Here is a 27,797-nt window from a genome sequence, read left to right as displayed (position 1 = left end):
GAATACCTTTAATAGGTGAAATTACGAATTCAACACGTATGTCCCATCCCTTATTGCATGTAAATGGATTCCATTTCAATCACCATATCTTCGTACTCACACATGCATTTCAGATTTTCCATCTTAATCCTGATCGATTTGTACGTTTTCGGTTGTAAACTTGTTGTTGATTTTCTGACGACAAATTTGTTTTATGGCGCCTCTACTTGCAAACTCTGCTAAAATGAAAAGAAGCAAATTAAGAGATAAGATTCGTTTGGCTAGAACGTATTGGACAAGTTCTGTGAATCTGCGGTTGAGAGGATTGAGAGTTACTATATGGCTGTTATCTCAAGGACTTTATGGAACAAAATAATTGAGGTGGCTCCCTGCTACGAAAATGAGAAATAATTGAAGCAGGCTGTCGAACAATAATTGAGGAAGAGACTTAGAGTTAGAACTTATGGTCTTCTCGGTGCGCTTGTAGTAAAAGTGTAAAACACTCAATCATCCATCTGAAACTGCTTGCATCTGAAACATGGCTGAGGCTGTTGTTTCTTTTCTGGTGGAAAGAGTTGGTGACTTCATCATTCAAGAAGGCAGATCATTGTCTGGAGTTGGTGATCAAATTAGGCGGGCATATACAGACCTAATATTCATCAGGGGCTTCCTCAAAGATGCAGACTCAAAGCAACGAGAAAGTGAGACCATACGCATTTTTGTTGCCAAAACTAGAGATGCTGCTTATGATTTGGAGGATGTGATTGCAACTTTTGTCTTGAAGGTGGATTCCAGGAGAATAGGAGGCGTAAAGAATGTGTTGAAGAGGTTTGGGTGCATCTTCATAGAAGGAGTTCGTCGTCACAGAATTGGAAAACAAATTGGGGTAATTACAGACACGATTTCTCATTTGAAGCAAAATGTGGAAACTTATGACCTGAGAGGTCTAACAAACAGTGGAGGCGCCGCTTCAATCCACTCACAGGATCAGAGGCAACAACAATTGAGGCGTACTTACTCTCATGTTATTGAACGCAATGTTGTTGGGCAAGAAGACAGCGTGGATGAAGTGGTTGGGCATCTGGTGAAGGAAGAACATCGCCATCGAGTTGTTTCTATTTGGGGGATGGGCGGGTCTGGGAAGAGCACTCTTGCCAGACAAGTTTATCATCATAAAGATGTCAAGCAGCATTTTGACTGTTGTGCTTGGGTGTGCATCTCACAACAATATCAAGTAAGGGATGTATTGGAGAGTATTTATATCAAACTTATTTCCGCTTCAAAAGAGCAGAGAAAAGAAATTGCAAAACTGAAGGATGATGAAATACCGGGGAGGCTTTCTAGAGTTCAGAATGAAAGACACTGTCTAATAGTTCTTGATGACATTTGGAAAACGGAGACTTGGGACTTTTTGAAGGCTGCATTTGAATGTGATGAAGACTCAAAGAGCCGAATACTGCTTACCACGCGCAACGAAAAAATAGCTTTGCATGCTGATAAGAACAGTTTCCAATACCGTCCTCCAAAGCTAGATGAGACTCAAAGTTGGGAGTTATTTGAGAAGATTGCATTGCGTGAAAGAAGGAATGCTCAAATAGGTAGTTTCTCGATTCATCACTTACCATCCTATATAGTTTGTTTTGATCTATTTATACATTGAAGTATTGAACAACTAAATGCAAATACTGCGGCCCTTCTAGAGATTCATATCCAAAGAAGTTCCCAAATTTTTTTGACATGCAAATTTTAAAGTTAGAGAAAATAGTATCATATTTCAATCCATACAAAGACTACTAGTGAATTGAGAGTTTTCTTCATGTTAATTCAAAAAGATTTTAGAATTTTCGTTACACATAAAATTCGGAAAAATTTAATATTGTAGTGCCGAGTTGGTTGAATCTTAGACTCCCAATGCTAAATAACAAATTAAACTGTGTAAATGCATGATTAATAGTGAATTGAGTTTTATATGGTCATTACTAATTTGCCTTTCTCTAATATTTAGATTCGGAAGATTACAAGAAGATTGAGAAATTAGGAAGAGAGATGGTTCAACATTGTGCGGGTCTGCCACTAGCTGTCATTGTACTTGCTGGACTTCTTACTGGAAAGAACACAGTCAAAGATTGGGAAACCGTACAAAAAAATGTTGGTGTTTACATATGTAGAGGTTTTGGCCGCCCGGAAGAAGAACATGCATATGTGTCATGGGTATTGGCGTTGAGTTATGATGACTTACCATATCACTTGAAACCATGTTTTCTATATTTAGGGAAATTTCCAGAGGATCATGAGATTAAGGTGAAGAATTTGGCCAAATTATGGATTGCAGAAGGTTTTATCTCTTTGACACAACAACAACACTGTTTAGGAGAAACAATGGAGGATGTGGCCTATAATTGGTTCAATGAGTTGGTAGAAAGATGTTTGATTCAAGTGGGGAGAGAATGTTCAATTTTCAGGCTAATCAGAACTTGCAAGATGCACGATCTTTTGCGAGATTTGTGTTCATTGAAGGCGGAAGAGGAAAATTTTTTCCGAGTTGTCAAAGATTCCAATAAGAATGTAACGCCACATCCTTTTTCTTCTTCCATGGCAACTAATGCATCACCAATGGGTAAGATTCGAAGACTTGCCATCTACTTGGATGAGAATGATGAGAAATTGGTACCTTCAAGAGACGAAAGAGGTGTTCAGGTGAGATCTCTGTTATATTTTGGCCCCAACGATTATGAGTGGTTTCCTAAACACAAAAAATTAATACCTACCATGTTCAGGGGTTTCAAATTACTAAGAGTATTGAGGGTTGAAGGTATGGATAGTGGGGAAGGAGCGATAGCGCTGCCTAGTGAAATAGGAAACATGATCCACTTAAGGTATCTAAGTCTGAGGAATAGTCGTGTAAAATTTTTTCCTCGATTTCTAGGTAAGTTAGTTTGTCTGCAGACTCTTGATTTTCGTGTTTCAAATGACGTCTGCATACTTTTTTCAAATGTGATACGGAAGATGACTGGGTTAAGACATTTATATCTTCCCTTTCAATATTGTGTGCCAATGGGTAAACTGCAGCTGTCTACTCTGGTTAATCTACAAACTTTAGTTGGTGTCTCAAGTGAATACAGTGATTTGAATGATTTGTGTAAACTAGTAAATCTCAGGAAATTGAAAATAAGATGGTCATCAATGACATCGAAAACTCTAGAGAAAATCTTGGAAGCTGCAAGGAACGTGCCTAACGGTATTCGGTCTTTGGAGTTGGTTAGCGAGAGTGGAGAAAAAAGCGTTGGGCGAGTGATGAGTCAGCTAATAGCAACGTGTGGTCAAATATACAAGTTGAAGCTGTGGGGCCCAATAGTAGAGCTACCGAAAGAGTTCCACTCTTATTCAAACCTCACCAAGTTACGTTTGTCCGATTGCGCTCTCAAGGACGACCAAATTGCCGAACTAGAGAAGCTGCCCAACCTCTTAAATCTTGCACTCTGGGGCGATGTTTTTGAGGAAGATACAAGCAGAGTCATGGTTTTCACCACTGGAAGCTTTCCTCGTCTCCAGTTTCTCTCTCTTTACTTTCTGTGTAGAATAACAGAGTGGAGGGTGGAGGAAGGAGCCATGCCTAGCCTCTCCAAATTGGTGATTTATTATTGCAAATTGAGTGCGGTTCCAGACGGGCTGAGACACCTTACTACCCTCAAAGAATTGGAGATTTCAGAAATGCCTGAATCATTCTATAAGAAGATCGAGGAAGGAGGAGAGGACTTCCATAAAGTCCAGAACATTTCCCGAATAATCAGGGGGTCCACAAGAGGATGAGGTACACATTGAGTTCTTTTTTTCTTTTTTAAGGAGGTACATGCACAGTGAGTTGTTTGCATTACAATATCAATAATGTCACAGTGATCACAATTAATAGAAATATAATGGACCTGTTTTTGTGGTACCTGGCTAACTAATTTTGTTTTTCATTTTATTAGGCCCTCGGTGCCAGCACCAGCGCATAGGCCGACAAATGTACAGGTACCATTGCATTTGACCTCACCGACTTCTTTACTCTTTCTTTCATTTGTTTCCAATATATCCAAATTAATTCTAATGTTGTTCCCGAATCTGGCATCATTTCAAACATGTATATTTTTCCCTTTGTTTTCGTTAATTACGGTATTTGTTCTGTTTTTCTCTTAGTGTCTCTGTTTAGCTATACTCACACTTTTGTTTAAGCATCGACTATTACATCTTGAAAGTGTTTTCACTATACAAGAACTTTCTCAGTTAAGTATACTGTATTCATATTGTTAAATTTTGACCATTTGATGTCAACTTTCTCAGTTCATTTGTTTGAACAGCATAACTAATCTATGGAAATGTATATACAGCACCACCATGATCAATTAGTTGATATGGCTAAGTTCATATGGATTTATGAGCCACATCATTTTTTGTTGTGCATCCTCTGTCTTAAGAAAATCCCATGTATTTATCTCAGCAGGTTACACTTTGTACTTCGTGATTGTAAAAAAGATAAATGTTTCTCAGTACCTTTGACTATCCTTTTCGATCCTTTTTTGTTTATGCATTTTATGGTTTGTACATTGATTTGTATATATCTAGATTATTTGTGGTTTTGAAAAACTCTATATGAGTCTACATGTGTTATTTGGTTTTGAACTTCTGATATTATAAATAAGAAGTATTTTAAAGCTCTAACAGATAATTATCAATCAAAATTGATTTCGTATTGCCAAATTACTTCATTTCAAACGGCATCTATTCGCTCTCACGTCCATAGTCATCTTGTTATCCTTTAGTTTATTGATATATTTATAAGCTCATATTGGGTTTATAATAACAACATTTTGTTTTGCAGGCTCTGGTTGATAAAATCCCATGTATCAAACTCTGCTGCAAAGTTATCAGAATGCGCTTGTCATTGCAAGAAAGATGAAGGGTTAACATCAATCAAGGTCTGTTGGGTGGGCGCTGGGCTAATACAAGGCTGTTAAGATGAGGCAGACTAACATTGGATGAGTAGTCTGTGAATTAATCAAGTTAGCTGACAAGATGGATCGATGGTTCCCCCCGGCCACGAGTTGAGAACCGGAAAAAATTTCTACTTCAAGTTGTGTGACTGAATAAATTGAAACCAATATGCGCCTTTGTTGATTTGTTCTTTCTATCTTTGTTGGATTGATGCATTTCGTTTGGTGTGTCGTGTGCTTCAATTTAGACATGTTCCATTGTATTGGTTTAATGAGCAAGACACTGAGATGTTGTTGTAATGATGTTGCTCCATTGTTAAATCCAAACCGGTATATGACAGTTTATTTGTTCTATTATGAGAGGGTATTGTGCATGTAGCTTAATTTTGTTTCATTTCTCATTTGAATGTACAAATATGACATTTTTCCTCAACACTGTAGTATTAAGTATACAATTATATTTTCCTAGCTTGTTAAGTAATATGAAACATAACATAGAAAGGCCAGGTAGCAGATCGATCACTTGGACTGTTGGACAATGAACATAGAAGGAGGCATCTCTGAAGTAGCAGAAATTGGTGGAGATCATATCTCACATCAGCACAGGGTTCAGAGAATAAACAAACGCAGCATATATCGCGACCAAGATTTACAGGTAGATCAATATATTCTGGTTTCATTACCATTCCATGTACAAGGTTTTCGTGTCGAACAGAATTAACTTTTTAAGAAATAGAAACGTGGAATATATATGGCCGTTGAGATTTATTTTATTTTTCTCAAGCACAACTGAAGATGACAATTGGTATGAAAATTGTAGCATCATTAGCATGTATTTTTCTCATGCATTACATTTCTTATTTGTAAACAAAATTTTGCGACGTGATGAAATAGAAGAAATCAGACTCATGAATCATAATCTTTTCCTTAGCTCTTCAAGTTGGAAAACATTTAAAATCACACTACAACTAAAGCATACACCATCATTCACCCATACACAGTTGTTATTCTAATTGACGAGTTAAGAGACAGGCGTAAGTTCACAGTATCGATAGTCTGCCAAGTACATTGGTCGGAATCAGAGATCACTTGAACATGGAAGGAGGCATATTTGGAGGAGAAGTGGGCGGTCCGGTCCAACCTGTATATGTTTTCACACATGTACCGAACATATAAGGTGTCAGGCAATGATGATGATTACGAGACATTATAAGCTTGTAAGTTAAGTAAATATATGATTTGTCACTATAGATAGGAGTACGTATAGAGGGGTTGAATCCTCTTGATTTGAGCTCAGAATGCTCTTGGCAAAGGGCGCATGGCTCGCAGCAGTAGTTAACAAGGCAATCACAACAAGGGTCCTCAGGCAAACCAAATTTCTTGCGCAATTTGTCTCTGTACAAGCATGAGTAAAGCCAATGGCACTGAATTGTCATCAACAATCCATACACTATGCTATGCGCAAAGCATGCTGAAATATGGAAATATAAACTCTAATCAGTGTTGGCATATAACTCTAACCAGATCAGACACAGAATTTGAGCCTCTAAACTGTGACTTGCAAGAGAAGGCAGAGTTTGCATTCAAAATTGAAACTAGAATTTCTAAGTCACTTACATGTTCGTCCTTCATCCACAGTTTCTGCGATTCGGCCAAAAGTTATGCATGGGAAGAAACATGTTAAGAAACCTGCACCACAAAAGCAAATATTTCAGAGTTCAGAATGTAGAAGCCAACTAGATAGGAAATTTTCGAAGATAAGAGTTTCTTCAAAGTAAACTAATAAAGAAGCAGTACAGGTAACAAAATTAGCATAACAGTGAATTGTTGCTTAAAGTTGATCTTACATGTAGTAACATCAGCTCCACAGTTACAAAGACCACCCATCCATTTGGACTGAAGAGCATAATCACCATTCCTATCTTCTTGGTTCAAATCAATACTCATATTATCACTATATGCGAGAAGATTAACTAGTATTCGTTAACTGCTGTAGAATAAGAGGTTCTTAGAATGCCATTATATACTACCATATCCAAGCCTAATGTTGAAATAAGGGTCTGGGAAACTTCGCTTATGAAATAGACTACTTGTATCTGCCAGGGTAGAGCAGGCCATGTTGTTATTTTCCCCAACTTCTCGCTGTTTCTTCGAAAAGATTAATAATCTCATCCCTTTCTGGACAACCAGAAGAGCTTCAAGAAACGACATTAACAGCCTAACTAGCTTGAAGAAAAACATTTCTCTAACAATAAAAAATATATCAGACAAAAGTCAATGGAATACTACATTGACTAGCCCTAGGGAAACAGTTGTTTGTTAACAAGTATGGTTAGCCTGAGGAGCCTTGTCGGGTAGAAAAGGTCAGCCCAAAATGATTTGTTGCTATCTATTTGGATCATGATAATTATGTTGGAAGGACAGTTGCAAGTTACCCAAACTAGGCCCAGTTCAAGGACATCAACTCATTTTGATGCTGGTCAAATTAGTTTTACATTATAAACATTGATCACTGTCACTTAATCAATATACTCAGATCGACCCTAAACTAGCAGTAGAAACAACAAAGTGAGGAATATTGGTATAATGAAAATGTCCATTTCATGAAACAATTGCAAATGAGTACAAGATCAATCTGAGTCCTTTTAGCTTCACAAAGCGCACATTTTTTTATTGAAAACTCACAACGGAACAAAGGGTTTCATAATGATACCAAAAGTTATTATCCAGTTCATTTGTAGAGCAGTTGTGGTTTTGAAGACGCACGACTTGCCATAATCTGCAAAGTATTAGAGGTCATTTAGACATGGAAGGTTGTTGTGGAGCAGAAGTAGTAGCTGGTGGTTCAATCCAACCTGCACATTACAGTAGTGTCATTTGGCACCAAATTGATAAACACAAATCATAGCTCAATATTTACATGAAGGTATTGATAATGGTGCAGTCCTCATAGTACTAGTTTAGATTTTTTTACCTTTGGAGGGTTCCATGCCTCTTGCTTTGAGCTCAGCATATTCTTGGCAGAGTAGGGGTACAACTAATCAACAAAGGGACATATCAATCATCTTGTACAATGTCCATGATTCAAATTTGATGTAACAGAAAATGAGAATGACAACAATCATTATAAGTAGAATATACTTCCATGAACATGCAAAAAATTTACACATAGAAATATGGTCATTAGTCTGAAAAGAAAATATTTAGAAAAAAAAACATAGATTCAAATCTCTTCTATAACCAATAATTCATCCGGTGGGTCGTTATTAGTTTTACCATTTTCCCTTTGGTGTAAGAACATCATTAGTTTGCAACCATTTTCCATTTGCAATACTCAATTACCATTGCCATTCTGTGTCTTGAGTGCTCTGGTCAGAGATGAACACTTAAATTGCAAAAGGTCAGGGGACGATGTGAAATGTTTAGGGAAAGAATGAGAGCATGGGATTTAAAGGAGATCAGAGTACATCTTTTGTAGCTACAGATGACTAGAACTAAGATAACTTGCCTGACCATATAAACAAAGAATAGAATCAATGTACTTATCATTGGTAGCTACATAGAACTAGGACTAAGGTCACTTGTCTGACACTATAAACAAGGAATAGCTTGAGGGAAGTATCTAGCAGAATCCCTTATAGAAGAAAGACTAAATCCTATTATATCCCATGAATATATCATAGCACATCTAGTAGCATAAAGAAAATGGTTACACAAGAGAGAAATCTAAAAAAAAAAAAGGAGCTGACCAGCACATACAGTGTTCAGATAAGATGTTTCATCTACAATATAATCGCATTGATACCGCTAACATTAGATCAAAGATTAACCAGAGCTGGCAAGCTAATTAGCACCCAAAAACTGCTTGGATACCCCTCATGATATAAAGAAAAAACTTCATTTCAAGTGCAAGGAAGTTATAATAATCACCTTCATTTGCAGAAAACTTTTAACATGATATAGGATTGGGGAAAGACAAGAAACAAGCCACGGTTAAGGTTGGAAGCAGAAGGACTCAGTCTTCAAATTGTCCAACAATCATCCAACATTGCTAAGGTGGCCAGTATAGATTCCACATTGATATACAGGAAGCAGAATATAGATGTTCAAGTACAAAACCAAACCAAAACACATGATATTCAAAAAATCAAGGATCTAAAATATGGGCAACTTAGAATACTATAACTGATTAAACAGAGATAATAACAAAATAAAAACCTGGGAATGTTGTCATCTTTGGGTTTCCAATGCCACTCGGTATAACAGCTACCATGCCTTCCATTCTTAGAACACCTGATTCACGATGTGTAGAAATTTAAATTTTGAGTTGTTTCTCAGTATTTCAATTCCCCATGTAAGAAAACCAAATATTTACTACCAACACACGCCGAACACCCACAACGCACAACCACTAATTGACCAAGGAAATCAAACCCAGTTCACTAGCCGAGCATGACCCAGCCTCGAAATCTTAGCAGAACCGAAATACAGATATTCAATTTCTAATCCAACAAGCCAAATCTCTACTCTAATAAAGTGAAATACCGCTGAAACCCGAAGCGATGTGCTTTCAGAAATGAAACCGCTCCATTCGTCTAGAATTGCGCGACGTCGGCGGCGATGTTCTGAGGGAGAAGGACGGAGACAATTAAGTTTAAAGGCCCAGAATTATATATATATGGTGGATCTACGAACTGATCTGATCTGGAAACATACATAGGAGACATTAAACTATTAATATGTCTGTAATTCATCTACAATTTCTGCAATTCGACCGAAGGTGATGCGTGGGAGAAGGAATGTTATGCAGCCTAAACGAATATAAGCTCATCAATTTCTTGATGGTTCATATTAATTAGGGGTTAAATCTAAGCAAGAACAGATGCACTAGAAAGATATTACTTGCATGTAGGGATGTGGTTTAAGCAAGGACAAAGGCCGACGTTCCATTCTGGCTTGGGATCGATGGTTCTCATGACATGCGCCTCTCTTTATTTGTTCTTTCTAACTTTCTTGGATTGCTGCGTTTTGTTTGGTGTGTAAGTGTGTTGTGTGCTTTCAATTTGGACTTGTTCCATAATATTGGTTAAGCAAGACACTGGGCTCTTGTTGGATATATTCTTCTCGCCTGGGATAAAATGCCTCTGGATGTATTTCATTTGGCCTTTTAAGCTCCAATAATGCTAAATCCAAACCCTTATTTGAAAGTTTATGCTTTGGTAGAAAGAAAGTAACTTGCAGGAACCTTTGGTTTCATTTCATAAACAATGTACACATTTTTTGAAGATTGATTGTAGTATTAAGTATACAACATAAGTATAAAATGTAAAGCGTAAAGGTAAAAGTAACAATTTAATATATATTTTAACATTTATGCGTTTGTGTCCCTCTGGGCACATCAGGTCGCGGCCGCTTCTAACCTCCTCGTAAGCAATCTGGTTGTGGCCGAAACATAATCTTCTCAAGGTGGATCCAATTGTGGCCAAGGAAAAATCTCCTCGTGGTGTGCTTGTGGCCAACATGCAATGTCCTCAAATAAGATCAGGGAGAAGAGAAATTAGTCAATGAGCTGTTGTTAGATATATTCTTCTCGTTTGGGATAAAATGACCGGTTGTTTTTCATTTTCCTTTAAGCTTTAAATAGTGTACTGCTCTGCAAGGATTAGTCTCATGTCGGAGATATTACATTCGACTGTGGGGATACCCTGCACTCCTGCAGCTCCAGTTGTGGACTGCCCTCCGCTCGCGCATGTGAGTGCCCATGAGCATTGAAGGCCCCAAAAAGAACATGTTCTCGCCGTGAATAAAAAAAAAGTCTAATGCTAAATCCAAACCCTTACTAATTGAAAGTTCATTTGTTACGTTGGAAAGAAAGTAACTTGCAGGAACCTTTGGTTTCATTTCGTACACAATGTACAAATAAGACAATTTCAAGATTGCAGTATTAAGTATACAACATGACTTACAGGACTACACTTTCCTAGTTGAAAACAAATAGGAAAGATTTATCCTATGGCTATGGTCCCTCATGTTTTAAAGAGGAAAGATTTCTCATATTGTACCTCATGTTTGAAGGAGGAAAGTTTAGATAATTTGGACAAATAGATCAACTCTTTTAATTGGACAATTTGATATGTAGTGTTTCAAAGCGAACAATTTCATAACTGAAATTAGAGTCTATAAGATATTTTGTAGTTTGTACACATACATTCTATGTAAATTGTAAAAGTAAAATTAATAGTGTAATATATATTTTAATATTTCTGCTTTGGTGGCCGCCCTCCGATCCAAATACATTTACCCAAAAGGGCACATCAGGTTTTGACCACTTCCAGCCTCCTCGTACGTAAGTGATACGGTTGTGGTCGAAACACAATCTTCTCAAAGTGGATCCAGTTGTGGCCGAGGAAAAATCTCCTCCTAGTGTGCTTGTTGTTGCCAACACATGCAATGTGCTCAAATTAGATCAATGTGATACCACAAACCATAATTTGGGTGGGTTAGATTTAGATTAACCATAATTTTACACGCCAATTGGTTATGACCAGAGAACAGAACTTTCCAAACGATGTACAATTTAACAATATCGTCTAAATCATTAATTAACCCAGACAGGCTTTTGAATTTGAAGAATACTTGAAAAATCAATATTAAGAAAACTGCCATGGACACTTGGACAGTGAGCTAGCTCGGTTGCACAGTTTTTATATCGAAGACTTTATTAAGGTCAGTCATTGATATCTATTACAAAGATTAGAGTACTTTGAAATCACACGTTGAAAAATAAATAGTCATTCTTAAATTGTAGGAAATAATACTACAATAATACCGAGACGATTTGTGTAAAATCTCATACCAAATTTCATGAGGTTGCTAAAAGTGGGGGAGTATCGGCTACCGGATTAGTTAGCTTATCAAAGATGCAACTTGCTACATCGATCTAATTAATCAAGACATCAAGTACCAGGACTTTCATCAACAACACTATGAAGCTTTGATCAATATATACTCAATAGTAAAATGTCCCAAGCTTTCTATATTAGGAATTAAAAGATTTAAACAACTTGCATATGCTAGAGGAGCTAGGGATTCATTTTAGCTCTAGAAAGATTTAAAAGACTTTCTCGATCCGGTTATGGTGGATTGGTCGGATTCCGTTAAATATTGGTATGACAGTGAGGTTGCACTTTCACCAACTTCACTCCATGTTGCAAATGAAAAGGAAAAATTAAAATATGCGACGAAGGTTAGATGCATTTTATACAAGTCCTTAAAAACAATTATACATGTTTTTGAGGAAATTTAGAGGAAAATTAAACAACAATGCTATGTCTAATTAATTAACCGCTGATATAGTAATGTTCGTTCACAATTCACAATAGTGAGGGTGGTGGTCAGAAAATGATGTTGAGGAGTTCCTCAAATTGGTTTACAAAAGAGATCTCGCTCCATCTGAAAAGTTCATGCTTGTTGTTTCCCCAATCTTGTTTTCCTTGCAACTACCTAAGAGTGAACAGGGCGGAGGTTCGGGGATTGATTGTTCAAGAAACAAAATGAAAGTCCTAGAGGGGGGGGGGGTGTGCAATCTTGTATAGCAGAAATACGATGACAGATTATAATAAAGGTGCAGTAATAAACAAATGACACTATGATGTTTTTTACTCGCATAAATTATGCAACCAGGGAGAAAAACTGTGTGCTCCTAACTTATGAGGGACAAACCTTTCAACTATGTAAACCGACACAATTACAAGTTTGCAGCAACACTGAGATAGTAACCTCATTATCTATCTTGTCCTAGACCTCTAGTATTTTAACTGTTCTATCTCACTTATCTCTCATGTATTTACAATGAAGGTTTCAACACTTACTCAGCTACACTTAGCTGTAACATCAACAAGCGCTTCAACACTACTTACAAATTTGTAGCAACACCAAGATAGTAACCACGTTACCTATCATGTCATATACCTCTATTTTCTTGATTGTTCTACCTCACTTGTTTTTTGATTGTTTACACATGCATATCAGAAACTTCAATCTTGAATCCAGCTACATCTCAATTAATTTAATTGTGAAGACTTCCAGGGATGTAGGGATACCAAGATGGCAACGTATCGTGATGCTATGCAAATGCTAATGATATGAATAAGAAGTTTTTTGTGTCAAGCTTAGAGATTTATATTCTCATGAAAGACTAAGCAAACAGTAACCATGAAAGACACAAAAGAAACTCAAACCCAAACAAAAGAAATTGAGAGACTACATTTTCAACAATCTAGATAACCAAGTTTAAATTAAGACTTAGCTCTCTATTTATATGCAAGAATGAGGCTTCATGGGAGCTCATCAACACAGCTGATCAAATTAGTCTTGCCACAATAACCGTGGAATGTAAAAGGTAACACAACTTTTCCACAACAATATTTTTGATAAAAAAAAACTAAGAGACAAAAGATTTTACCCGATGGTTAAAATACTTTTTCACTTTATCAAATAATGGCTAGCTAATACATTGGTTTGTGTATCAGAAACCCAGCTAGAGTCTTTGAGAACCTAAGTTAAAATATCAGGGAAGCACAACAAGCAAAACTAACTTTGGCACCAAGATTTAAAGACTAGCTTTGCTCAGAAACTAAGTTTGAAATATGAATTTCAAACACATAAACAGACAATAGTAAAAACATAGATAAAATAACTAAGTTAATAAGCCTCACAATGGGTAACAACAATATACCCAACAGTTTATGCTTACTATCCTCAGTGAAAAATCATAACATATATATGCATGAGTAAGGCTTGTGAAAAGAGAAACACAACAACCAATAACGACTCTCATGATATAGTAACCAAGAGGAAATCTTGTCAAGAACAAGATTCCTATTACCCAACATATAACAAGAATAGATTACTCTCTTTTGAATTTTGGATTTATGGGTGTCACAAGTAACACAACTCAATTGATCTAAGCATTTAATGCTTATATACTAACTAGTACACAAAGCTTCCTAAGATCAAGAAATCCTTTTGTCCAACAAATAACAAAGAAGAATTACAAATTAAGTGACATTTGAACATTTGAGTTGTTACAAGTAAACCAACTCAATTGAACAAATTCCAGTAAAAGTTATGCTAAAAGATAATTAAATTCAAAACTTTCGACTTAACAAGTCAGCAGAGACAAGAAAACATGTACTTAACAAAACCCAGTATGTTAGGATGGCAAACATAACTTCATTCCTCAGTGAAAAACATGAAATGTACATGCATAATTTCACCTGAGTATCAAGAGATAATGTTGGCTCTTTAACTTGATCTTCAATCTCAGACTTCACTTGGTTGAGCTTAATATACTAAACATGTTGTGTTTTGTTAACTAAAAGATTACCAACATACTTATACCAACACAAAATTCTTGTCCGAAGTCGGTGATCAGTTCAGCGTGCACAAACCGACCTGCATTTTATGAAAGGCTTTCTGAAACACGCCGACGTTAAACAACGTATGTGACAATGAAATGATTTTTGTTGTGTAAAATATAAATGCTGCTTATGATCTGGAAGATGTTATTGAAACACTTGTAATGAGGTTGGGTCATACTGTGATAGTGACTTGATAGTTCCAAATGCTTCATCTTATGACTACCTGATGCTTTATGAAGTAAACTATTCATTATACCATGGATAGCCCGAATATTTGACCAAAAAGTTTCATTTAGAAGTTAATAGCACGACTACCCAGCGTTAATAATTTCCGACTAAAATCACCACTTTTTTTTACCAATTCTGTAGATAGTGCTCTTCAAAAAAAGTGGGCACTTTCTACCAAATTCTTGTCCGTCCAATTTCGAGTATGTATCCAGCATAGTGAATAAAGAAAAACAATCACATAAACTGACAGTACTTGTAAGTTGTAACAACTAAACATTCTTTGTCACACATTGTCATAGGCTTCACCATGGGAAAAAGGTGGAAGCGGTGTTAAGGAGCTAGCGGAAGGAATCCTCATGACTATGCATGGCTCACTCATCTACAGAATTAAGATTCTGAATGTTTCTAGATATTATTCATGATCTCAATGTGCATATGACTCCATGATAACCCTAAAGCCATAGTACCATATACCCACCAGCATAATTAACCAAAAAAATATACCCACCAGTACTGTAGAAAATTCCCGATATGATAACAAAACCATTTCAGTGTTGCGCACCGAAGAAAGCAGACTGAGATTACTGATTGTTGTAATGATATATATTCCAAGTCATTGTAAGTTTCACTAACGCCCTAAAGAGTAATTCGACATCTCTTTCTCTTCCTCATAAGTGGTGATTAAATCAATCATTTGTCCATGGCCGGTTCGAAATTCCACCTGCATATCAACATTGGATGTTTAAAATATTTTCATAAGATGATAGCATCATGACGGAATAAATTAATAATACATTTTGGGATAAACATGCATGCCGGAATATTACATATACGTATACACATGATTTTAGTTTTATACATGGTATTAACTTTGATCATTCTTATTCAAACTCTGATATTCCTGTTGTAGTTTCTCCCCGACAACAGAGCCTTCTAATACATTGCAAAATGAACAATCAGTAATCAGATAGTCGAAAACGAGTTGCATTCTGAAGGATAGATGATATATTTTTCCAGGCAATATAATACATAATCTAAAGTCGATGCACAATCTATTCCTGCTGGAGATAACATGGAAGTATGAGAAACCCAGTCAGCTCCTTCAGTTATTTACAGAAACTAATCAAATCCAAGTCCCTGAAAAACAGAGAGAGAAAACAAAAAGAGGACAAGATGTCAACTGAAAAACTACCAACCTACCACAACTGCACACAAAGCAACTCAATGTAATACAAAGAAAATAAAGCCAAAGGAAAAAGAAGAAGATTAAAGTAGCCTTGGTATCAAACAACAATGAAGTATAGACCTAACACTAAAGCAAGAAAAGTACATGCCCTCTGTGAAGCCAAATAGCACTCGAGGAATGTATAGACTTATGTGTGTGTAGGCATATACATGAACCTGCAACCAGACATCACTATGAAATTCTGCACCTAGATTATGCATCACCTATGTCCAAATAAGAGCTACATTACTTGAGGAGTCCTAGACCTCTCCACAAAATAGTGTACCGTTCCCTTCTAGCAGCAACACAAGACATAGTAGATATTTCATTGGAAAATAGAGCAAGCTGCTCACTAAGACTAGAACAGCAAGATATTTAGACAGTCCTAGCACAGACTTCTTGTCACACATTAGTCTTGTGCCTTTCTCATTGCAAGAAACTAGTCCTACCAACTGTGATACCACTTCAGTTTTCACATTGAATTGGAGCACCATGTCCCTATAACCAACTCCGGATAGGCACAGGACAATATGATGCAATTTCAAGCATATACTTGCATACTTGAGTTCCTAATGACTCGTGACATCAAGCAACATACATCATTTGTGTTAATTTTGAAAGGTAGCAGCAGATTTTCCATTCTTTGCTGGAGCTCGACTCAATTCGCTACTTTGATATATGGCATAGTTGGTTTACTAAGGAATCTGGAATACAAAGTAGACATGAACACTAGAGCATACAAATTAAAAGCCATGGCGTAGAAATGAAAGAATCAGAGAAGCAATTTTACTTACTTGTTCGATAATCGATTTTCCCAAAATCCAGACCGGCGTCGCCTTATCCACTTTGCCTATCTCAATCGCCAACCCACTGCAACACCTGCAATTTCCCTAAGAAACCCTCAATTTCTCTCATTCTAGGAGTCGATATGGAATTGAGATTTTCGACTTATTATAGCACACGTGCACTGCACATGACTGTAGTAAACGGTTTTTCACCTTGTATCTCGTATCGTACTGAGCTAGCTATACAGTACGATTAGCATACGTTGTACGTATGAATAAGTATCACCATTCGTAATAACAAAACAGCCATCAATCAAGCAATAATCAACACGTGTAAAACATGGTTTGGGTATTGGAACACTCGGTGCCAACTAGGATCACTCTGCCAGCACTCTACGCTCAACAGACCTAGCTAGGTGTAACACTAGTTTTAGCAAAGCGAGTTATTCCGAAGTTATGTTTTAGCTAAAAGTAATTTTGACTAGTCATTTTTGAAGTTTGTTTGCATCAAGTTCTCTATTTTAGGCTCATACCTAGTATCAAATTTGCCTTATTCATGAAAAAATGTGAGTTCTATTTGAACCTTCATATTTGTTATATATAAATTCTATCGATGATGAACGGCACAACGTGTGGATTGTGTATCGCGTGTCTGACACGAACATGAATTAGGATACGCTAGGACACAAACAGATAGTACGGGCACGTTTATTCTATGTGGACACAACTTGGACATGAGCGTTTCTCAAAAAGACACGTAAACAGACACAGTTTAGGTGAAACTTGGAGTTTGCATCCATTGGTTCGCGATCTCTTCTTCTTTGATTACTTTCTTCTTCTCTATTCTTCGATTCTCCTCCTCTTTCTCCTCTTCCTCCTCTTGCTCCTCTATTCTTCGATTAATTATGTTTTAGAGTCTAATCTCTAGTGGGTCTCATGATTCTTATTGTTGTGTAAAAAATCGGGTACATATCAAAGGTTTTCTACTTCTTTATAATTGGGTATACTATAGTACGAAGGTCTGATATTGGTTGGCGGCGGCGGTTATGGTGTTGAAGAATGAAGAAACTAAGAAATGGGGTGCTGTGTTTTTATTTTTTTGGGCAATGAGGGGTCAGTAGTTATCTTTGAAATTGGTTTAGTGGTTACGACTTATTCTGAGATGTACCCATCACATGTTTTTGGGTCATTGTGTCATATTATAAAGGAGAGCAGCTGTGAGTTCCAACTAATTTTGACTCAGAGGTTCTTCCCTCCACTGGGTGGAGGGTCACCTGAGTATTTTTTAACAGTCCGTGTGCGTTACGCGCTAACAGAGCCGTCACAGTAAAAAAAGGTAATAAACTAATTTTACTAGAAAACATGGGAACAGTAAAAAAAGAAGTCAAAAACTTATTGGGGGTGTTTTACAATCCAGACCAAACTTATTCTTCCTTTCGCCTCCTCTCTAGCTCGCTCTTCCCTTTCATTCCCTTCCTCCCCAGCCGATTTCAATTTTAACTGGTACATGATTCAAGTAATTGAATTCTCCAAGCATATGCCATGATAAATGGCAATCCAAATTTATCCAATTTTATTCCCATTTATTGATTTTGGAATAATCGATCTTGAATGTGTGGAGCATTAGCATTGTTATAAAACCCAGGAAAACAATTTTACGCAGCCATGGATGAATATGTGTTATATTGTATGGCTTAATTGGCTTTAGTTCTTCAATTGAGGTTGAAGAAAAGGCACATTTCTTATTTTCCTACCTCACAAGAGGCATACTGTAATTTTTTTGTTTCTTTTTGTCTATTAATTTCTTGACTTGGGCCCCTAGATTTTTGTATTTTCTTAAGACCGTGGTGCTGCATGGTTAACATTATCTTAAAATTAATATGTGCGGATAAAGTAAATTACCGTGAAAGTGTTTTAATTTGGCAATTTTTTTTCAAGTTCTAAAATTTTGTAAAAATCAGTAAAAAATAGACGTGTTAGAAAAAAAAATTTCCCAACATTTATTAATGTTCTCATAATAATTATCCATTCATCCATGTACAAATTACATATTTATCACAACAAGTTATAGTTGTCCATTTTGAGGTAGGAATATATGAGTTCTACCTCCTAACCAAGACGCAAATATTGATGAAAATAAATAAGACTCAAATGGTCAAATTTAAGCTTAAGCCCTAAACCAAAGAGTTTAAATTAAAATTAAAATAAGAAAAGTATAATAAAAGCACATCGATACATGCACGAGGCTTATCACAAATTATATTAGCATGATTCCCGAATTTTTTTCAAAAACTTATCATGAATTAGTCGCGATGCTTATTTTATTAATATACCTTTAAATTGGAGATCCATCATCATGAAAGTATTTCTTGAGTTTTCTAGCTCAGTTGTACTAATTTGGTATAACTTATTTCTCATGTTATATCCAAATGGTTTGTTTCAACACCAACTGTATTGAGGGGATAGTAATTTTAAAAACGACCGTAGGATGCCATTACTATAATGAAATATGGCTATTGCAAAAAATTCACATATTTTTAAGTCTTGATCAACACATTAAACCATATGTAAGACGCTACCTCCCCAAGGGTAGCAGTATATATGAAATAATCTTGGGAAGACCGACCGTAGGATGTGATCACAACATGGAAATATATGTCTGATTAAAATTACACCTTTTTTCAATGTCGTTTAGGTCTCTATCTACTTGGTTAACCATTTGTGTTCTAATTCCTCCTAAACGCTAGCCATGTTACGCTGACATAAAGATCCAAAAAAAAATTTAGATGGCCATGTAGAACACATCAATATGAGAACGCAATAATTTTTGGACATATTTTCAGGCACAAGAGCTAGTTTTAAACGTTTTTTGAAGTTCAAACATCACTTTAAAAAGTCAAAATAAAAATATGTGGGCAGGTGTCGCATCACTACATCGCCATGTGTCCATATTTGGACTTTAAATTAATTTTTAACTTTTGAAACCTTCTGAAATTTTTAGAAAATAGTTACGACGCTCGAAAAAGTCTTCAAAAATTATCACCGTCTCACGATAACACACTCTACGTACTTATGTAAAAATTTGGAGACATCTTTTAGCGGGAGACATGCCTCCCGTAAGGAAGTAGTTGGTTACACATATTTAACCGCGTGGATCGACTCTCAAAAGATGACGAAAATGAGTGAATTTCTTACTATGACCATGTCAAGATTACATCTAACGATCACATTTCCATTCGCGAGAGTATCAATCACATGAATCGCAATGTACATACTAATGTGGTATAACTTGTGTCTTATGTTATATGCAAATGTGTTCATTTCAACACCAACTATATTGTGGAGATATTAATTTGAAAATCCAACCATAGGATGCCATCACAGTAGTGAAATATGACTATTGCAGAAAATTCACATACTTTTATTAACGTTTGGGTCTCAATCGATGCCTTAAACCATATGTAAGACACTACCTCCCTATGGGCAGCTGTATATAGGAAATGACTTGGAAAAACTAACCGTAGGACGTGATCACTACATGGAAATATGTATCCGGTTAAAATTTCATCTTTATTCGATGTCGTTTGGGTCTTGATTCACTTGGTCAACCATTTGTGTCATAATACCTACTTAATGCTAGTTGTGTAATGCGGACATAAATATCTAAAAAAATTTATATGGCTACGTAGAGCGCATCGATGTGAGAGTGCAATAATTTTTGGGGATTTTTTAAGCACTAGAGCTAGTTTTAAAAGCTTTTAGAATTCTTAAAATCACTTGAGAAAAGTAAAAATAAAAATAAGTGGACATGTGTCACATTTCCACCGCGTCATGTGTCCAAAATTGGACTTTAAATTAATTTTTTAATATTTAAAAATCTTCCAAAATTCATGGAAACTAGCTATGATGTCTGGAAAAATCTCTAAAAATTGACACTGTCTCGTAGTAAGATGCTACGCAGATATGTAAAAATATGGCCGGATACATCTTTCATAGGGAGACATGGCTCCCTCAGGGACGTAGTTGGTTCAACATGTTTAACTGTGTGGATCGAGTCTCAAAAGACAACGAAAATTAGTGAATTTCGTACTATGGCCATATTTCAATGTTGTAGTCACATTTATGGTTGCATTTTGATCCATCGAGTATCAGTCACATGAAATCACAACGTGCCTATAATGTAGTATAACTTGCGTCTCATGTTATATGTAGTTCGTTCAACACCAAATGTAATGAGAGAATATTAATTTGAAAACCCAACCATAGGATGTCATCACTATAAGAAAATATGACTAGGGTAGAAAATTCACAAACTTTTGACAATGTATGAATCTCAATCGACGCGGTACACCATATGTAGCTCACTATCTCCCCTAAGGGCAGCTGTATATAAGAAATGATCTTGGGAAAATCGACAGTAGGATGCGATCGCTACACAGAAATATGTGTTTAGTTATAATTTCATTTTTTTGTACGTTGTTTGGGTCTAGAACTTTTCGGTCAACTCTTTGTCTCATAGTACATTTTAATTACATTCGTGTTACGTGGGCATAAATATCCAAAAACAATTATTTCATTGCTTTAATAATTATTTTTAAGTCATTGAGATTCATGTGCACAATTAGATCATCGATTTAATTTTGTTATGTTTAAAATAATCCAAAAGTTTATATTTTAAAACGGTAATAAATAGAAACTTAATTCCGAAACCCAATCCTAATGAATAAGATTAATATCAATAAAATATTGGGTTGAATTGGCCGAGTTGAAAAGTTATTGCATGTTCGCAGGGTTCTCATTATCTTCCTTCTGTAATCAATGAATAAGATTATTATCATCTCTCTCTCTCTCTCTCCTTACTCTGCCCCGAGCTCAACTCTCCTTTTACACCATCCCCACCCTTTGCAACAAACTCCTCATCGGCCAGCAACACCATTGCCGCCACCCGTTGCCGATCTCCCTCACACTCGTCGTCCAAATAGAACATGGCCTAGGCAGCATCTTTGAATCCGCCATATTACTCACCGGCGCGGCCCTTTCAACTTCACCGGAAAATAGCCTTGTGAAGATGGTTTCTTGACTTTCTTCCCTCCGATTATCGACTCCTCTCAATATTTTTGGGGATTTATGGCAAGGTCTAGGATTTTAATTTTGTGGATTAGGATTTGAGATTGAGATTTATCAGCCTTGTTGGGTTGGAAGAAGGAGAGAAATTAGGATAGTGAGGCGAAGTTGGGTCTAGAAATTGTCGTCGGCGGCTTTGGAAGTGAGTTAAATTCGATGGGATGGTGGCATGGGGAGGCTGTGGCGGCGCTGGAGCGAAGCACGACTGGGAGGACTGGAAATTAACTAAGGAGAAACAAGGTGGAGGTCTTGTAGGATTGGATCTCAATTGAGTACTTTACCCCTTCTTTTCTACCTTCTTCTGCTTTACCCTTTTCACACTCTTTTTAAAAAAAAAAAACGGAGAAACAATGAGTTATTTTTGACTAAGTCAAACACTGAAACACATGGTTGTTGTGTAACCGTGTCATGTAGTGAACCTCCACTGGAAGAATTTTCGATTTTGACTTAGTAATTACTATTTGAACACAAGTTTTAAGATTTTTTTTTAATTAATAAATATATGCACGGTTCTTGGATTCAAATTTACTCACTCCCACCCACGGGGTGATATCACCACCCAATAAAAACCTTTCATTCAAGATTAACGTCATTTAATTTTCAAATTTTTTTTTGTTAATATTAATTTAGTATCGAAAATAGAGCATAACTACCTTTATTAATTTTTCCAATGCCTTAATGACGGTATCAAAAAATGAATTCTCCGATTTAAACCCACAAAAATCTAATTTTAAAGAAAGATTAGACAGAACTCAAACATGCCAATATTACCATCGTCTCAACGACTCAATCACCCATAATCATCTTTCTACTTTAGTTTATATCTACTAGTATAAAGTCAGCATCTAAAATAAGCCCAGACTTTTGTTACTAACACTAAAACCCAGATTGTCTTCCTCTTATATAAAGATTTGAATCCTTTGACAGAAGAATATGAATTCAGCTATTTAGCTATACTCACACTTTTGTTAAGCATAGACTATTACATCTTGAAAGGCAATATGTTTTCACTATAAAGGAACTTTGACAGTTAAGTATACTGTATACGTATTGTTAAATTTTGACCATTTGATGTCAACTTTGTCAGTTCATTTGTTTGAACAGCATAACTAATCTATGGAAATGTATATACTGCACCACCATGATCAATTAGTTAATATGTTTAAGTTCATATGGATTTATGAGCCACATCATTTTTTGTTCTGCATCCTCTGTCTTAAGAAAATCCCATGTATTTATCTCATCAGGTTACAGTTTGTACATCGTGATTGTAAAAAAGATAAATGTTTCTCAGTACCTATGACTATCCTTTCCGATCCTTTTTTGTTTATGCATTTTATGGTTTGTATATTAATTTGTATATATCTAGATTATCTGTGGTTTGAAAAACTCTATATGAGTCTACATGTGTTCTTTGGTTTTGAACTTCTGATATTATAAATAAGAAGTATTTTAAAGCTCTAACAGATAATTATCAATCAAAATGACTACTCAACGTGAACTGTATTAGAAAGTTGATTTTGTATTATCACGACCCCAAAATTTCGAGTATGAAACTCGAATTTGAAGTCATGAAAAACTCTAAAACAATCTCAATAAATCGAAATCATTTCAACATCACAGTGGGATCATTACTGAGTTCATGGTACACTCTGTCAAATTGATTATTACAAACCAAATTTATAATTCAAGCATTATATCAAATGGAAATGTAAAAATCCTCTCAATCCTCACCACAAGATAGAATAAAACAACTTTAAGTCTTCAGAGTTGTCCGTGGTTCCGCTAATCCACACCTGTGGAATTATCCCATACACCATCGAATAGGTGCACCGGGATTGTAAACACAAACCCGGTAAACTTTGCAGCTCGTATGAGTAAATCAACAATATAACTCGCAAATAAATACATAAGAAAATACATAAAGCATTAATCATAAATGTACTAATGAGTCATTGGACGACCCTTCTGGTTGTCCAAAGATATTTGAAAATATATGTGCTCATGAGAAATCGGGCAACCCCTATGTTTACCCAAATACATTTTATAATACGGGTACTCATGAGCGCTGGTACACCTCTGTTACCCCTCATGTTAGTACGCCCCCGACATTGGGCAACCATTTGCTACCCAATATCCAAAATATAGGTACTCATAAACGCTGGTACACCTCTGTTACCCCTCATGTTAGTACCCCGGCAGACAGACTAGAGCTCTAACTGTATCGTAACTGTCGCCCGACCAAGGCTAGGTTCCGACATGCCAACACGTCCGAAGACAGGTCCACAGACCACAAAACATTTTAACATAACTCAAGTTAAAACCACGTACACACAACCATCACATGTTATTGTACAAATCCAAGAGACATGCTCAAATAAATAAATATGAATGTTATAATGAACTCATTCGCAAATGGAAATTATGACAGTATATAATATAGCAAACCATATATATGTACCTATTTTACCAATTATACACATACACAATCCACTATATCATATACATATCATCGTTCATTTTTTTTTAATTAAGTGTAATTATGAATCTCCGCAAGAGTAGATTCGTCACTGTGAGATCTTTACTCACCTTACAATCCTTAGCGTAATTTCCATGATTACATAAGTGAATTCTTTACTTATTGTGTCGATCACCTAGAATAGATAAGAAGTGAATTTAGAAGCGTTACGTAAAACCTTAAATACCGAAACAGTAATAATGTTTTACTATTCAGCAAGTTTGGTTTTTACGAAAGTACTGTTCACTAAATTACTATTCACGTATTACTATTCAAATATGTAATGTCTGCATATTATTTTTCATATACATACTGTTTACGTATTAATATACACCAAGGTACTATACATAGTAAATAATGTCAGTAAATACAAATAACTGAATTACCCTTCAGAAATTACTTTTACAATTACTGTAAGTAAATTACATTTACATTTATTGTACGTAAAATAATTTTACAAAAATGTACTGTTTCAAAATTTACTGTTCACGCGCCGCCGCACGTGGCGGCGCGTGGGGTACACGCACCTCTCCACAGTGGCAGCGCGTGGAGCTCACGCGCCGCACAAACCAGCGCGCGTGTCTTGCCCACCGCCGCCCAAATCTCTTTCTTTCTTCCTCCTCTACCCTCCTACGGCCTCAGGCCGCCTCCCTACACCCCTCACCCTCCCTCACGCTCTCTCACACGCCGCCTAAGGCGGCGGTGCTCCCTCCACCTCCTCCTCCTCCGATTATCCACCAAAACGCTACAAATTCAACAACAATCAATCCCAATAATCAAAATGCATAAACCCTTACCTAAATCACGCATTGGAACCAGCAGAACGTCGTCGGAGAAGCTAGAACTAGGCGGCGGTGGATTTTGGGCAGTGGGTGAGGCGGCGACATGCTTTGAGCTTCTATCGCTTCGTAGGTGGCGCTAGAGACGAGGAGCGGCGATGGCGAGATTGTCCCTGTGCCCTAGCCTCGCCGGCGATGAAGCAAACGGTGAAGAGGATTGCAGGAGAGCTCGAGATGTCGTGCGTCTTCACGGCGGCGAGGCGAGGTGTGTCGAGCTCGAGGGTTGCTGCGATGGGCTGTGCGGAGCTCCTGGGGCAGGCGGTGATGACCACGGCGGCCCAGGTCGGGAGATCGCCGGAGGCGTTCTCTGTGAGAGAGAGAGAGATCGGGGAGAGAGAGAGAGGGATTGGCTGCGGGGGTGAGGGGTTTATCCGAAAATGGAAACCCTAATCCCTAAAATTCCCTTTTTATACCCACTTCCAAAATCAGAAACTAACTTCCGTTGTTAATAATTTTCACGTACGACGTCCGATTAGAACGCGTGACGTGTCTACGAACGCGTATCGATGAGCTCTACAACTTCCGTGAAGGAAGTTTTCGGAAACGAGCAACGGATTAAAAGTCGATTCTCGCGTCGCGGAAACGTAACGTTTTTCCAATTTAGTTTTCCGAATACGGTTCCGTTTTTGATTTCGACAACGTCGCGAGACGAGACAAATGCGTTTTATTAGTTTAACGAAGTTTATTAATTTCTAAGAATGCATATAATTTGATCCCGAAAAATCGGGTCATTACATGTATTGCCAAATTACTTCTTTTCAAACGGCATCTATTTGCTCTCACGTCCGTAGTCATCTTGTTATTGTTAAGTTTTTGATTGATATATTTATAAGCTCATATTGGGTTTATAATGACAACATTTTGTTTTGCAGGCTCTGGTTGATAAAATCCTCCTGTTTCAAACTCTGCTGGCAATGACTATGCAAAGTTATCAGAACGCGCTTGTCATTGCAAGAAAGATAAGGAGTTAACATCAATCAAGGTCTGTGGGGTGGGCGCTGGGCTAGTAGAATGCTGTCAAGATGAGGCAGACTAACATTGTATGAGTAGTCTGAGTGGTAAGATACCGATTGTTTTTATTGAATTGATGATTTGCATATACAGATTCAATGATATATATAGACTAATTTACACTATATACTAATCTCTCAACTAATCACTCCACTACATATTGTTTCCTCCACTATCTCTTCATTCACCTACTACCATCCACTCACACTCTACTCAAGTTGGCGCATACATATCAACCATGTCCAACTTGCCAAGTGAGTCATAAAAAGCTTTCTTAGATACTCCTTTTGTGAGCATATCGGCAAGTTGCTCTTCTGTAGGAACAAAAGGAAAACTGATGATCTTCGCGTCTAGTTTCTCCATTATAAAGTGACGATCAACCTCCACATGTTTTGTACGATCATGTTGTACATGATTCTGTGAAATATCAATAGCTGCCTTGTTGTCACAGTACAGATGCATAACACATTTAGGTTTAATACCCAAATCTTGTAGCAAGTTTCTAAGCCATAACAATTCACATACTCCTTGGGCCATACCTCTGTACTCTGCTTCAGCACTAGATCGAGCTACCACCTTTTGTTTTTTACTCTTCCATGTAACAAGATTACCCCCAACAAAGGTAAAGTACCCTGATGTGGATCTTCGATCTGTAATATTTCCAGCCCAGTTTGCATCTGTGAAGCCACAACTTTCAAGGATTTTATTGTGATTAGAGAACATTATTCCTCTCCCCGGAGCTGCCTTTAAGTACCTCAAGATCCTTACAACAGCATCCATGTGGTCCTCGCTGGGATTATACATGAACTGACTTACTACACTTACTGCATACGCAACATCTGGTCTGGTATGTGATAGATAAATCAGACGGCCAACTAGCCTCTGATAACGAGGTTTGTCAGTAGGGACTTGATCTGGATACTCTGCTAACCGATGGTTCTGCTCGATAGGAGTATCAATGAGAGTGCAGTCCAACATACCTGTCTCTGTTAGTAGATCAAAGATGTACTTTCTCTGACACAGATAGATACCATCACTTCCCCGGGCAACTTCAATGCCTAAGAAGTACTTGAGTGTACCTAGGTACTTGAGTGTACCACCTCAACAGTATCATTCCCATTCTTCTGGCCTCGCTTCCTGAGATGTATAATGATGTAGTGATGGGAATGATGTATGGGAAGGACAGTGTGGTTTTTGATAATGTCGTATCATTGCTTCTGTATGAGGAGAGTAAGATTGCTGAAGCTAAAGCTCGAGTTACAAAGGATCGGAGTTGCAGTGGTTCGAAGAGTTCTAGGGCTTTTAACTCGAGAAATCATAAAGGCAAAGAGTGTTATTACTGTCATGAAATCGGACACATTCGGAATTACTGTCCCAAGTAACTACCATATCATCAACATATATAATTAGGGCTGTTACCTTCCCTTGTTGATATTTGAAAAATAACGTGTGGTCTGAATTACTCTGTTTGTAGCCAATCTTCCTCATGAATTGTGAGAATCTTCCAAACCAAGCACGAGGTGACTGTTTAAAACCATACAAAGACTTTCTCAATCTGCATACGGAGTTACTTGGAAAAGTGGCCACATATCCAGGCGGAAGATCCATGTATACTTCCTCCGTTAGTTCTCCATGAAGGAATGCATTCTTAACATCAAACTGCCTAAGTGGCCAGTTCAAGTTAGAAGCGACA

General features: G+C 37.0%; 3 protein-coding genes across 4 annotated transcripts in view; 2 read left to right on the top strand and 1 right to left on the bottom strand.

The window, feature by feature from the left end:
* Nucleotides 1–27,797, top strand: part of LOC126789913 (casein kinase 1-like protein 10) — a 308,889-nt gene that overhangs the window by 110,127 nt on the left and 170,965 nt on the right. The window lies entirely within an intron of this gene.
* LOC126789904 (putative disease resistance protein At1g50180) lies at nt 487–26,081 on the top strand. 2 transcript variants are annotated; one of them, XM_050515980.1, is made up of 4 exons: nt 487–1,577; nt 1,985–3,790; nt 3,951–3,993; nt 25,966–26,081. In XM_050515980.1, exons 1-2 carry the CDS (start codon nt 518–520, stop codon nt 3,787–3,789), a joined length of 2,865 nt encoding a protein of 954 aa, XP_050371937.1. In that variant the 5' UTR covers nt 487–517; the 3' UTR covers nt 3,790; nt 3,951–3,993; nt 25,966–26,081. The 2 variants fall into 2 exon arrangements, with proteins under 2 accessions (XP_050371937.1, XP_050371938.1); XM_050515981.1 differs by lacking the exon at nt 25,966–26,081 and adding an exon at nt 4,841–5,309.
* On the bottom strand, nt 5,769–9,157 carry LOC126789926 (cell number regulator 10-like). The gene is made up of 5 exons (XM_050516007.1): nt 8,883–9,157; nt 7,927–7,989; nt 6,800–7,807; nt 6,570–6,641; nt 5,769–6,423 (listed from the first exon to the last, which is right to left on the bottom strand). Exons 3-5 carry the CDS (start codon nt 6,897–6,899, stop codon nt 6,038–6,040), a joined length of 558 nt encoding a protein of 185 aa, XP_050371964.1. The 5' UTR covers nt 6,900–7,807; nt 7,927–7,989; nt 8,883–9,157; the 3' UTR covers nt 5,769–6,037.

The sequence above is a fragment of the Argentina anserina genome, chromosome 4 (genome assembly GCF_933775445.1).
Source record: "Argentina anserina chromosome 4, drPotAnse1.1, whole genome shotgun sequence".
Taxonomy (NCBI): domain Eukaryota; kingdom Viridiplantae; phylum Streptophyta; class Magnoliopsida; order Rosales; family Rosaceae; genus Argentina; species Argentina anserina.
The sequence above is the reverse complement of the archived record's forward strand: the minus strand, read 5'-3'. Positions and strand labels throughout refer to the sequence as shown.